At 34.8% G+C, this 11961-nt stretch overlaps 3 protein-coding genes across 4 annotated transcripts; all 3 read right to left on the reverse strand.

Annotated features, from left to right (window-relative positions):
* Nucleotides 1–173: 173 nt before the first annotated feature.
* Nucleotides 174–4590, reverse strand: LOC128874726 (DNA repair protein REV1). Of its 2 annotated transcripts, none has more exons than XM_054119743.1 (6): nucleotides 4155–4557; nucleotides 2683–4081; nucleotides 2166–2607; nucleotides 902–2093; nucleotides 540–682; nucleotides 174–366 (listed from the first exon to the last, which is right to left on the reverse strand). In XM_054119743.1, the coding sequence occupies exons 1-6, from the start codon at nucleotides 4206–4208 to the stop codon at nucleotides 213–215; spliced, it is 3384 nt and encodes a 1127-aa protein (XP_053975718.1). In that variant the 5' UTR covers nucleotides 4209–4557; the 3' UTR covers nucleotides 174–212. The 2 variants fall into 2 exon arrangements, 1 of the variants encoding a protein (XP_053975718.1); XR_008456691.1 differs by lacking the exon at nucleotides 174–366 and having other exon boundaries at nucleotides 543–682; nucleotides 902–1079; nucleotides 1165–2093; nucleotides 4155–4590.
* A 92-nt stretch (nucleotides 4591–4682) lies between these two features.
* LOC128874729 (mitochondrial 2-oxoglutarate/malate carrier protein-like) lies at nucleotides 4683–7440 on the reverse strand. Its single transcript, XM_054119746.1, has 6 exons — nucleotides 7149–7440; nucleotides 6515–6730; nucleotides 6115–6245; nucleotides 5878–6048; nucleotides 5698–5797; nucleotides 4683–5615 (listed from the first exon to the last, which is right to left on the reverse strand). The coding sequence occupies exons 1-6, from the start codon at nucleotides 7205–7207 to the stop codon at nucleotides 5414–5416; spliced, it is 879 nt and encodes a 292-aa protein (XP_053975721.1). The 5' UTR covers nucleotides 7208–7440; the 3' UTR covers nucleotides 4683–5413.
* Nucleotides 7441–7622: 182 nt separating this feature from the next.
* LOC128874727 (ATP-dependent RNA helicase DDX42) lies at nucleotides 7623–11712 on the reverse strand. The gene is made up of 10 exons (XM_054119744.1): nucleotides 11567–11712; nucleotides 10776–11004; nucleotides 10435–10707; nucleotides 9810–10350; nucleotides 9435–9663; nucleotides 8962–9236; nucleotides 8710–8860; nucleotides 8301–8635; nucleotides 8077–8205; nucleotides 7623–7912 (listed from the first exon to the last, which is right to left on the reverse strand). Exons 1-10 carry the CDS (start codon nucleotides 11685–11687, stop codon nucleotides 7736–7738), a joined length of 2460 nt encoding a protein of 819 aa, XP_053975719.1. The 5' UTR covers nucleotides 11688–11712; the 3' UTR covers nucleotides 7623–7735.
* Nucleotides 11713–11961: the final 249 nt, after the last annotated feature.

The following is an 11961-nucleotide window of genomic DNA, read 5'->3' on the forward strand; positions in this document are numbered from 1 at the left end:
CGAATTCGAGGTTTATGACTTCTTACCGATTTATATGAAACCTTTGAGCAAAATTCTTTCAAAAACATACGTTCTTGATTGTAAATTAATATGTTATCTAAAAAATACTGATACTGTGTTCAATGAAATTGAAGGTAAGTATCATGTTTGCTTGTAAATAGGTTTCCTATTAATCATTGTAAAAATATTAATTTATTAAATTCCGATGAAATTTACATTACATCATTGTTACACTGCAAAAGGTTGCATTTGATTGGTGGTACCATTAGATTGCTGTTGTATTCAATCTGCATATAATGTTGAACGTATTTTACTGTTTTCCTGTATGTCCTATGCCAAATGCAATTTCCGGTTTTTGTCATACATCTAAAAATATGAACATAAATAAGTTAATGTATTATGTCTTTAATATCATTTTTATTTATCAATCGTAACCGAGTAAAATGATATCTATTCCTTCAACCCTATGTGTTACATTACTTAATATCCACCTGCTATAGGGGTGAATATAACGAATCTTGCATAAAACCTAGATATACCTATGCATGGTTTTCAACAAGATGTGTAACTCTTCGATGCGTTTCTTCTCCGGAAGCATGCTAAGAAATGTTGCAAGTGATAAGAAATCGACCTCGTTCACAGTTTTAGAATTAGTAACCCATACTTGTATTTGCATCTTCACCTGCAACCGTATATTTTATATATACATTAATCCCGCAAAATATACTTGCAAAAGATAGTATTACACTATCAGGCATGCATCCTTTGCACTACATGAAACGACTAGATCAAAATTTAACAAGGTATCGTCACTATAACATTTTGTATGCTTTCCGATGAAGACGTTTCATGAATGGAATACAGTAATTTGTAGCGATAAAAAGTTAATCATCAACGCTACCTGTTCTAGAGGTAAATTAAGTAACCGATTGACGAGATCAATTAAAATGTTTTGATGTTGAATTGCACTTTCATTATCTTCCGTTATAGTTCGATTGTGAGAAAGAATGGCCTCAGTTTCGTCCGCAGTAATCTGATTCTTATTAGGTTCGATCCTTTCCACACAAGATACCAAAGACCTTGAAACACCGTTACCATTTTTTTTATCCGATTTATTTTCAGGCTCATTTTTATTCTCTATGTTTTTAAACGCAGCCTTTATACCTTTCTTCTTATTATTTTTAGAAGATGTTACTTTAGAATTTTTATTATTATTCTTTGATTTCGAAGTACGCTCAACTTTTTTGTATTCCTTTACATTTTGTTGACCTCTCGCAGCCTCTCCACCGATATGCGATGTTTCATCTTTCTTGATGTTGAAACATTCTGCTTTCTTAGCCTTACAGTACGTTTGTACTTCGCGTCTCATGTCTTCCGATAGTGCAGCTAAAAAATCTGGATCTACTTGCGAGAACGATATATTTTCCTCGTTGCGATTAAGCTCACCAGTGTTTGTTTCGTTCGTCGAGGATGTACAGTTTCTGTTTTTATTTTCGTTAATGTTCGGATTATTCTGATTTCTTTTAACACTGTATTCATTAAGTATTTCATTTCGTATATCTTCGGGTAATTCTATTAGAACGTTCATATCAATAGTTTCTATGGGTGGCATTTCAAACTTGGTTGACCTCGAAACCCCAGGTTTAGTTTGTTTAAAAAAATGCTCATGGCGCGTTTGTACACATTTTTGAGATTTCTTTTCATTGGCATTCGATACGCTAGTTTCGACTCGTTCCTTATTATTTGCTACAGTAATAAGGTTCTTATCTACTTTGAAATTTGATGTTTCGTTCTGAGTTTTTTCGGGAATATTAGACAAAATTGGTTCGTTGATATTAGATAGAATATGCGTTTCTTGATTATCGAGAACGATCTTGTTTTCAAAAACGGACGCGATAGAATTTACATGCGTTAAAGATTGAACTTCATTTCCCTTATTTACTTTGTCACTTTGTTTATTCTTGTTAACAAAACTCGTTAAGCGAGTATCGCGCGATTTATTTTTCAATATTTCTAATCTGGTTATCTGTATACCGATGCCTCTTGCATCCTCAGGCACTTTTTGCATTTGATTCCAAAGCGCGATGACTTCCCTAGAGCGTATAGACAAATTATTCCTTCGTTTAGGTACCATCCACAGAAGTACAAACGTAGCTTTAACTTACTTTGTTATAATGTCAACGTCATCGATAGGAGCGATAAGATTCTTTGATTTCGTCATGTTGTCGCATAACCCGTGACCCATAAATTTTGCCGTTTCTTTCGGAGCCTCTTTAGCTCTAACTAACAGTTTCAATGTAATGCATCTGCCTCTTGCATTAGCTTTTTCCAATCGATTACATACTTCCGCGGATAACTTTTTCAAAAAACTTATTGCATCCTGATTATTCTCGAATCTAATTCCATAATTAACTTCGGCAGAGACTGATTTCCTAATGTGTTCTAAATTAAGTTTTGAATTATCTATACCACGGCACATATTATACAGTATTTCTCCCATTTTTTTACCAAATACCTTTTGTAACGTTGATAACGAAATCGCTTGTAATTCTGCACAGGTGTGCACATTAATACCATTTAATTTCTGTGTTGTTGTCCATCCAACACCTAATTTGAGTAGATACAACACTAATATAATATGTGTAATAATAACTACAAATAACACTATCTATCTAATACTACCTGGCAAATCTTGTACATCAAAGGTACCAATGTGTTCCTGTTTTATATAATATTGGCCATCAGGCTTAGCTTTTCTGGTTGCCAGCCTTGCCAATAATTTATTGCTCCCAAATCCTGTTGATACAGGACAACCTGATTTTTGTCTTATTTCCTGCCTAATTACAGCTGCAAACTCCATTGGTGTTAAACAAGATTCTTGAAGTATTACAGTACAGTTCGCATACATTTCATCGCAACTAACGGCTTCGATATCTAACGTGTACGACGCTACGGTATCATATAATGCATAGGAAACTTCCTTGTAGCCTTCAAAATCATATGTTATCGTCTTTAAATTGGGACATATTTTTAATGCCTCTCCTAAGAACATGCCATTTTTCACTCCAGCTTTTCTAGCCTCATAGGAACAAGATGCTATTTCTGACAATGAACCATGTTCATCATCTTTATTTTCATTGTTACTTGAAACTTTCTTATTACCTTTTGCATGTGTTACTGCAACAGGTAAGCCTTTTAATTCTGGCTTATTCCTAAGACCCACAGAGACAAAGAAACAATCCATATCTATGTGCATTATAACAGGTCCTTGATTAATATCTGTTTTATTCTCTTCATGTACTTCAAATATTTCATTATTAAAGCTACATTGAGAGTCAGATAATGATTTATTTAACTTCATATCATGTAACTCTTTCAACCTTATTAATCCAGGCAATTTTCCATTGCTTTTATCCCTTAATTCGTTAACATAATCTTTAAATGTTGCTCCCATAGTTGAGATATGATGTAATCGAGAATGATTATAAAATTCTGATATGAATTCTGAATTTTTTGTCGAAAGAGCATCTCGTGAAGTATGAGGCACAGAGAGATTTACAATATTCTGATTTGTACTAATACTTTTTACCATTTCATTATTTTTGTTATCATTCATTAAAATGTTATTGTCTTCTTGTATCTTACTATTTGCATCAAAATTACCATTTGTCCTACTTTTTCTATCTTTTATTATACAGTTTAATTGAGGCTGTACGCTTGTGCATTGAGAATAGAGTAAATAATCTTGAAAATTTAAAACCCTACCAGCCTTTATACTATCCACAATCCATTGAGGTTTGCAAATAGGAACTGGATTTTTACTTTTTCTGTACATTACTATTTTAGAATATGGTAAATTAGTTGCAATGACATGGGTTGTGGCTCTTGGCCTCATATAGTGGTGGTATATTCCGCCGTGTGCCATCATTAAACGACGAAGTTCATCTGCTGTTGGATCTGTATAGCCATTTACAAAAATTGCAATTCCTTCAAATATTTTTGATGCATCTTTAAATTCATTATTTGCTTCAAGTTTAAATTGCTCCTCTAATTTTGCTTGTTTAGCAGCCATATACCCACCCTAAAACCATTACATTATATACAGATCTATTTTGATTAATTTTCTAACTAGACATTAGCTATTCTTTACATACCCAATCTTCAAATCCATTTTCCCCCCAAGCTTCACCTTTTTTCTTTTTTGACATCGTGATAAATATTAAGTAAAATACTTTGCAATTTTTAAATGTATAATTTTAAGAATAATCATCATACCGATTAATATATATATATCAAGTCTTTATTTGTTAAACATTATAAATAAAATAAAATATTTCTTTTACACTATATTTACAGAACTTCTCTTTGTATAACCTTATCAAAGGAAATACTTCGTAGAACGTTTCTATTTGGATTTAGATAAGATTTAAACATGCGAATAAAATATTTAAATAAGTGTAAACGTGTTACGGATGCAATAAAAACAAATTATTTGTTTATGTCAGATCTCAATGCCGTTCACACTGTTGTGACCGATGTAGCGTACGAAAAGAGACACGAGGTCATTTCACTTTAGCTTTATTAACTAGTTTAATGAATATTCAAATCACATAATTCCCTCTGAAGTTAAACTTTAGACCTGTCCGTGTAAATACCTGATTTGTAATGAAAACACATTAATATAGAAAAATAACATTTTCCGTTTATTTAATATTTATTTATACAATTCAAAGAATATATACTGGCAGTAACTATACATGTTGCTGATCACTATAGTTTGTACAATTCATTGCAATCTCATTCGTACAAATACTATAAAAATGTATTTGTTTTATATAGTTTAATTGGGTTGCAATTTTATGGTAGGAAACCTTACACAATATAAATATTACTAAACAAAAAATAAAATATATATTTTCTATAGTAATAACGAGTAAAAAAATCGTATCAAACGATTTGTGTTTCCTTAGAAGAATGTTCATAGAATGTATCGTTTTTGTACAAAAAAAAAAAATATTGAGATTTATCATTGTAAAAATATGCATGCAATAGTTACGCAACTGTGATGTAATTTCGAATTAATAATCACATAAAATTCCAAACAAACGGAGGTTAGACAATAACAAAGTACTTGTAACAAAGAAAACGTTTTGCAAGCACATTTTTATCTCGACGAAGATTTGTACGAAGCATGTATAAAGCACACACTAGTCACAAATAATATAGTATGAACACTGCACTGGAAGAGTGAATGTAACCTACAACAATGTTTCTAAATACAAACAGATTTTTTTGAAATCTTTTTTATAAGACAATGCATTAACTAAAAATTGCATTAAATAAGTGTTTGGAATCTTTTCGAAGATATCGATTTACTGCACGTATATTTGCCATATTTACGTATTATTTATGGTTATGCAAAATGTGTTTTATACATTGTGTTCATTTGTTCTAAGAAAACAAATGTCAACACAGTGTGCGGCCCTAAACGAGCGTAGTAAGGGAAGAAACCTTTCCACAATGAAAATAATCCCTCGTTTCGACAAACCCGAACTATGACATCTATTGCACCTTTAAACTCAGGCTTACCATCCACAATTTTCATGTTTTGTATTCTGTAAGAAATGTAGGATGCAAACATGGAAAATCATATTGAAATTAAAATATGTTGCTAACTTATGGTTATGCAGTATTTACCTTGTCTTAGCTATGTCAACTGGCATAGAAGCAGCAGTTGTTATTAAACCAGAAATCATGGAGCTTACAAAGTGCAATGTGATATTCTCTTTAAAGTAGCCTATCCAAATGAAGAAAAAACAATGCTATAACAAGCAATTACAATTTGTTTCATATTTTTTTTGTTATGTTTATACAAACCAGTGTCAAGTAAAATTTCTTTAGTTTGAGAATACGATGCCAATTGAGCAGCATTTACAACCATAGCTCTTCCCATTGTTGGCACAGTGCCTCTCCATAATGCTAAAACACCTTCTTCTCTCACTATACGAACCAGCGCATTAAATACATTCTTATAATTGCGTCTCTCAGCTAAAAACACAACACTGTTCAGCATTGAGAAATCCTGACCAAAGGAAGAACAAATTATAGACATACCAGGAGGTAGTCTGCCATCGGCAGTCATTCTAATTAAAGCAACTTCTGCAGGAGTACCTACGCATGCTCCTACACAACCAGCTGTACTACCTATCAATGCTTTTACAGCAAAGTTAGGTTGACTGTCCTTTCTGAATATAACGAATGAGAAAACAAACCAATGATGTATACAATATTCTTTGTATCTCTCCTATTTATATTGTTCAACAGGTAGCATAACTAAAGTCCAGCAAATGAAAGAATCTTTTTGGTTGATCACTTATCAGTTACTATATCGAGGAGGACTCTATCAAGTTATAATAGCTTTTGGAAAAAATAGCAACAAGACCAAGAGAGTAAAGTCACAGCCTTCCAAGTTATTGTTTCACTTGCCAGGCCATAGTGACAAAGGTATACTCACGAAGCAACTTCAAACAGCCAGGTATAAATACCAAGTCTGGTAGTTGTATATGTACCTTGACGCATTAAACCAGCAGACAAACCTGAATAAAATGCTAGGAAACCCTCCTTTTCAATTATAGAATATACTATACTCATAGTTGATGTTTTTGTACCGCTTAATTGCATACGATTTTTTATTAAATCTAATGGTTGAACAAAACATGTTGCAGCCATTCTAGAATAAAATGTTCGCAATGAATTCAAATTATTCTAACTCTTTAATTTAAATTTTAAAAGATGATAAGCATAAAAAAATGCAGATAAAAAAAGAAGCCTTAAATAAAGTGTAAAGTACACAAAGCTATTTTTAGCTCTAAAAATATGGAAGCTCCTATTACATATTTTTACATAATATTTGAACAACAATCTTATCTTTTGTTAAAATTATAATTTTGCAATAATGTAAATATTTTACATAATTGAAAAATTAAAATACGCAGAATTTGCGATTCGATAAGTAATTAAAACTAACAACTCAAAATAAAATTGCAATTAAAGTAATTAATTAGTAAATGTATTCTTTATTTAATTTGTTTTCTGTAACATTATGTCATTTACTGTACAATTAACTATAAAAGAATTATAAAACAAACCCTGCGGTTCCTCCTATGAGAAACTTCACTGCATTTGGCACCGTCTTTTGGTTACTCATAATGACAACTATTTGACACTTGAACTGTCAGTTAAATAAAAAATCTTCAAATTCGTTTAGTTTGAAAAAATTAAAAAATTACTCGCGTTTAATGAAAGCGGCACTTGTAAAACTACAACTAAAGACGGCTAGCAGAGCTTGATCTAGGCTAGCCACGAGCAGCCACGAGGCGTAAAGTTATCTAAATGAAAAATTATCAATTCCTCGTGAAACTTCATCCTCCATCGACCGTACGCGCTGAATTCTAAAATGTGCACGTTCAGCGACATCTTGTTGCGAAGGAACGCAACGTGTCTAGATTAGTACACAAAAGAACGTTGGCATTATAGAATTCTGAAACTAGGAGATTAACAATATCAAATGGAATTAACACAGGGGAATTAAAAATAATCAGCTTGGGAATTTAGCAGCGGGATTGGTAAAATTAAATTTTATTATAATATAAAACAATTCGGCATCATCGATCCATTGCATATCATCGCTGTATAATAATATACACAAAATAATCGCAGATTCGCAATCACTCGATTATTCCCATCGACTTTTTCTCACTCTTTTCTTTTCTCCGGCGATGTTCGAGGCTTGGTTATCTTGATTCTGTGGTTGCTGCATATTTGGTTTAGGCGGCATAGGGGGTGGCGGGGGCATTATCACGGAAGGCGGCGTTATGGTTTGTTCCCACGTATGGTCCGATGATGCTCGGAACTGAAATCAGATACTCGCCCATGTTTACCACCTTACAGTTCCTTCGTAATAAAATTAAATTTAAAAATATCAGATATTGTTTCATGAGATCTTCCGGCCACTATAGTGCACACTATCAATCATGAAGAACCAGACTGTGAAAATCCCGAGTACCTGAAACTTACCTGGGTGTTGTATTGACTACGGAACGCGGCTTTCATCGCGGACAACCGATCGCTACCTGATCCGTGTCTCTCCAATTTCTTCACAACCTCGCTGATGTCTTTTGATCCCTGAGACGAAGTACTGCCACTCTAAAATTATTCTGGTTTCAGATCATCTTTCGAATATTAAGTATAGATTGTTTGTGGTGACCCAAATAGGAAAAGAAATTCTATCGAGTAAATACCGAGGTTGAAGATACTTCCGGCCTTCCTCTGAAACCAAGTCCGGCACCTCCAACGTTTAAGCTTTTCCCTTTTCCACCTTTGAACCTGGACTTTCGGAACCAAGCGCTTTGCATTGCCAAATCTAGCAAACTCTTTGGTACCTCTTGATTCGCTCCTTCCAAATTTCGGACTAGATGTCCAGCGAATTCTTTATCTTTCTCTGTGACGAGAGTATACGCAGTACCCTTCTCTCCAGCTCGTCCTGTTCTACCTATTCTGTGCGTGTGGGTGTCAATGTCTCTTGCGACGTCGTAATTGACGACTGTCTTGATATGTGGAATGTCCAAACCCCGAGCTAAAAAAAAAAAGATAACATATATAGAAAAGAGAAACATCTTGTCCTAGTTTTTAGAATCACTCTATATTTACCAGCGACATCAGTGGCGACCAAAGTACTGACATCCTTTCTCTTGAATGCCGTAATTACTTTGTTCCTTTCGATTTGATCCATGTCGCCGTGTAAGAGCAAAACATCGAATTCTTTCAATTTAAGATTGTTCGCGAGTTCTTCTGCATTGAGCTGCGGTAGAAAAACGAGGGACGTTTAAAAAAAAAGATTACTCGCCTATCGTTTATGGACGACACGCGGTATCTAAAATCCATTCGATGGCGATTCCCGACCTTTTTGGTTACGAAGATCAGCAAACTACCAGCACTCAAAAACTCGACCAAATTTTGCAACAACCAAGTCCATTTCCCGGTTGGATTATTGTTGAAGACTATCACGTGCTGGGTGACGTCTGCGTTCGCTTCACCGACATCCCCTTGAACTATCCTGATAGGGTCCGTTAAAACGTCCCTTGCGAGCTTTTCCACCCTCTTTTTGAAAGTTGCACTGAACAACAACGTTTGCCTGTCCGGTCTCACGTGGTTACATATAGAACGTACTTGCGGCTCTGAAATCAAACAGAGCGGTAACAAGCAAAGTAAAAATATTATTAATAGAGAATACTATCTCCGGACGACACTGCATAATCGATAAAGAAAGAGTTGTTATCGGTTACAAGGTAAATCACATTCCATAATATATAGCTGCTGTTAAAGGATTACGCTATCTTAGCTGAGCCAAAAGAGAGATATAGCCTTTTTCTTACCAAAACCCATGTCAAACATCCTGTCAGCTTCGTCTAACACCAGAAACGTCACTCTGCTCAAATTTGTTGCCTTCATTTTAACTAAATCAATCATTCTACCCGGCGTTGCAACTACAATTTCCGCGCCTCCCTCCAATGCTTTACTCTGTTCCCATTTGCTACCACCACCATAACAGCAACACACTTGAATGTTGTATACTTTTCCAAATTTTCTTGCTTCTTGATAAATCTATAAAGAATACCATAAAGACCTATGAAATGTTTTCACGATCTTGAATGCATCAGTGTACAGTTCCTTCCTTATAATGTGAATTGAATTTTCGAAATACTGTTAAAAGATTTCTCTAAAAGTTAAATTGTCCTACGGAAAAATACCTGTTGAGACAATTCTCTTGTTGGGGCCAGAATCAGACCGATGGGTCCGTCGCCTGGCTTTAATTCTCGCTGATCCATAATGTGAACCAACATCGGCCAGATGAAAGCTGCTGTTTTACCGCTACCAGTTTTTGCTATACCTATTATATCCCTACCATTCAACGCGGCAGGTACAGCTTGAGCTTGGATAGGGGTAGGTTGTGTGTATTCGTTTTTCCTGATGGATTTTATCAACGCATCGTCGAAACCGAAATGGCCGAAACTGGTAACCGGGTTCGGCGGAGATGGACCAGATACTTTAATCCCTAACGTTTTTCTCAAGTCGTCGATTTGTTGTTTATTTAAACTAGCGATTTCTTCGTGAACATTATAAAAGTTTTTCTCAAACGGTTCGTATTGTATTTCGCTGTGATCGATCGGCGGCAGAGGATCGATCTCTTTCTTCTTTGGTGGCGCGATAGGGTTCCCATCTTCGTCATACTCGATCTCCTGATCAGACTCTTCTTGTTGTAAACCAGCAGTTGGGTTCTCCTCCATGTACCTTATTAGATAAACAGCTCATAGTTTTTTAATACCCTTTCTCTCAAATTTCCTCTAGCTGCAAAATACAGTTAATGGATCCTACCTGTAGTAACTTTCTTCATCATCTTCTCCATCAATGTCTGCTCTAAAGCCCTTGGGCTTATCTTCTTTTCGCTCATCCTCTGCCAGTTGAGCTTCAAAAGTGTTTCTCTTCACTTCTGCATCGATACCAGCCATAAAGGCATCCAGTGGATCTTCTTCGCTATCACTGTCTTGCTTAGGAGTTGATTTTTTCATCAACTCATAAGTTGGAGATCCAGGTGCTGGGATGTATTCCAAGGAAGATGCTGGAGGATCATCGTCATCCTCAAAGTACCTGAATTCATACATTTTAAATCTTTGGATGTAAAGTCATGGGATAATTTATTCCAGATTTACACTTACTCTTCTTCGGTTTTACTACGTTTCTTTGGCATGCCCCAACATGCAGATAAGGCATTCTCGGTGATAGAATTCATAGTATGATATCCTTGTTTACTTAAAGTGGAATTAGGAGGAGGCGGTGGTATGTTAGAACCGCTCCTTTTTGTGCTGCTCATTTGGAAGCCAGCAAACCCAAAGCCTTTAGGCTTGTTACCACCTCCACGATGATAACTCATATTTTTCTTATAATCTGCTAAAACGTGGTTATATTAAAGATTGCTCATACGCCCTGATGTTACTCTTTAAAAAAGTTGGATTCAAGATGTCTTATATCCTAAACCACTTTGGATTGCACTGACTCTAAGTGCAACTATAATTCTTGAATACTTTTCATCGGTTCAAGAAAAGTATCGTTTATCTCTGGCCGCAGAATCGAATATCAAGTAAATACATCATTGGTAAATCTTCAGTTCGAAATACAAACGCTCAAAACGGAAAAATTAGGAAACCATATATTTATCATTTGTGTCTATTAGAATAACGAACATAGTAGAAGGAAAATGATAGCGGTATTTACACGGCACCGTTTTAATGATACAAAAACATAACTTTCATTGATAATTATTTATTGTTTTTGTCCCGACACCCAAAAAGAGGTTAGAACATCTTTGTGACACATTAGTCCCGTTTGTAATGTTGAAGTAAGTATTCGTCGCACATAAACACTGTTTCACTTTTTCGTCGATATTTTTGGACGATTACGTGAATCGAATGTACCTCAGACAATAAAATCGTTCAAGAACTTTTCTTACACTTAACAAAATGCGACTCCAAAATCTTAATATCGAACGGTAAAGTGTATTCTGCAACAACTAAGACGGTGCTGCCCCCATACGAAATCATCCAGGATAATATCTGCATAGTAGAGACCATCTTTTTCTCAACGTCCTGTACATCCTGAATTCTGTTGTTTATAAATAAATCGATTCGAAAGGAAATTATTTTTTCTTTCTTTCGTACATACTTTGAAGATCAATGTTTATCGACTTGTATCGATGTATAATTAATTTCTGTTTGAATAGATAAAATATTTCATTAGTAATTAATTAATTAATATGAGACTGAAAGAAGCAATGTAGGTGAATACTATGTGCTTAGAAGGAGTAAACTCGAAGAATTGTTTGCGGGGGTTCCAGCTCCCCCGCGC

The sequence above is a fragment of the Hylaeus volcanicus genome, chromosome 4 (genome assembly GCF_026283585.1).
Source record: "Hylaeus volcanicus isolate JK05 chromosome 4, UHH_iyHylVolc1.0_haploid, whole genome shotgun sequence".
Lineage (NCBI taxonomy): Eukaryota > Metazoa > Arthropoda > Insecta > Hymenoptera > Colletidae > Hylaeus > Hylaeus volcanicus.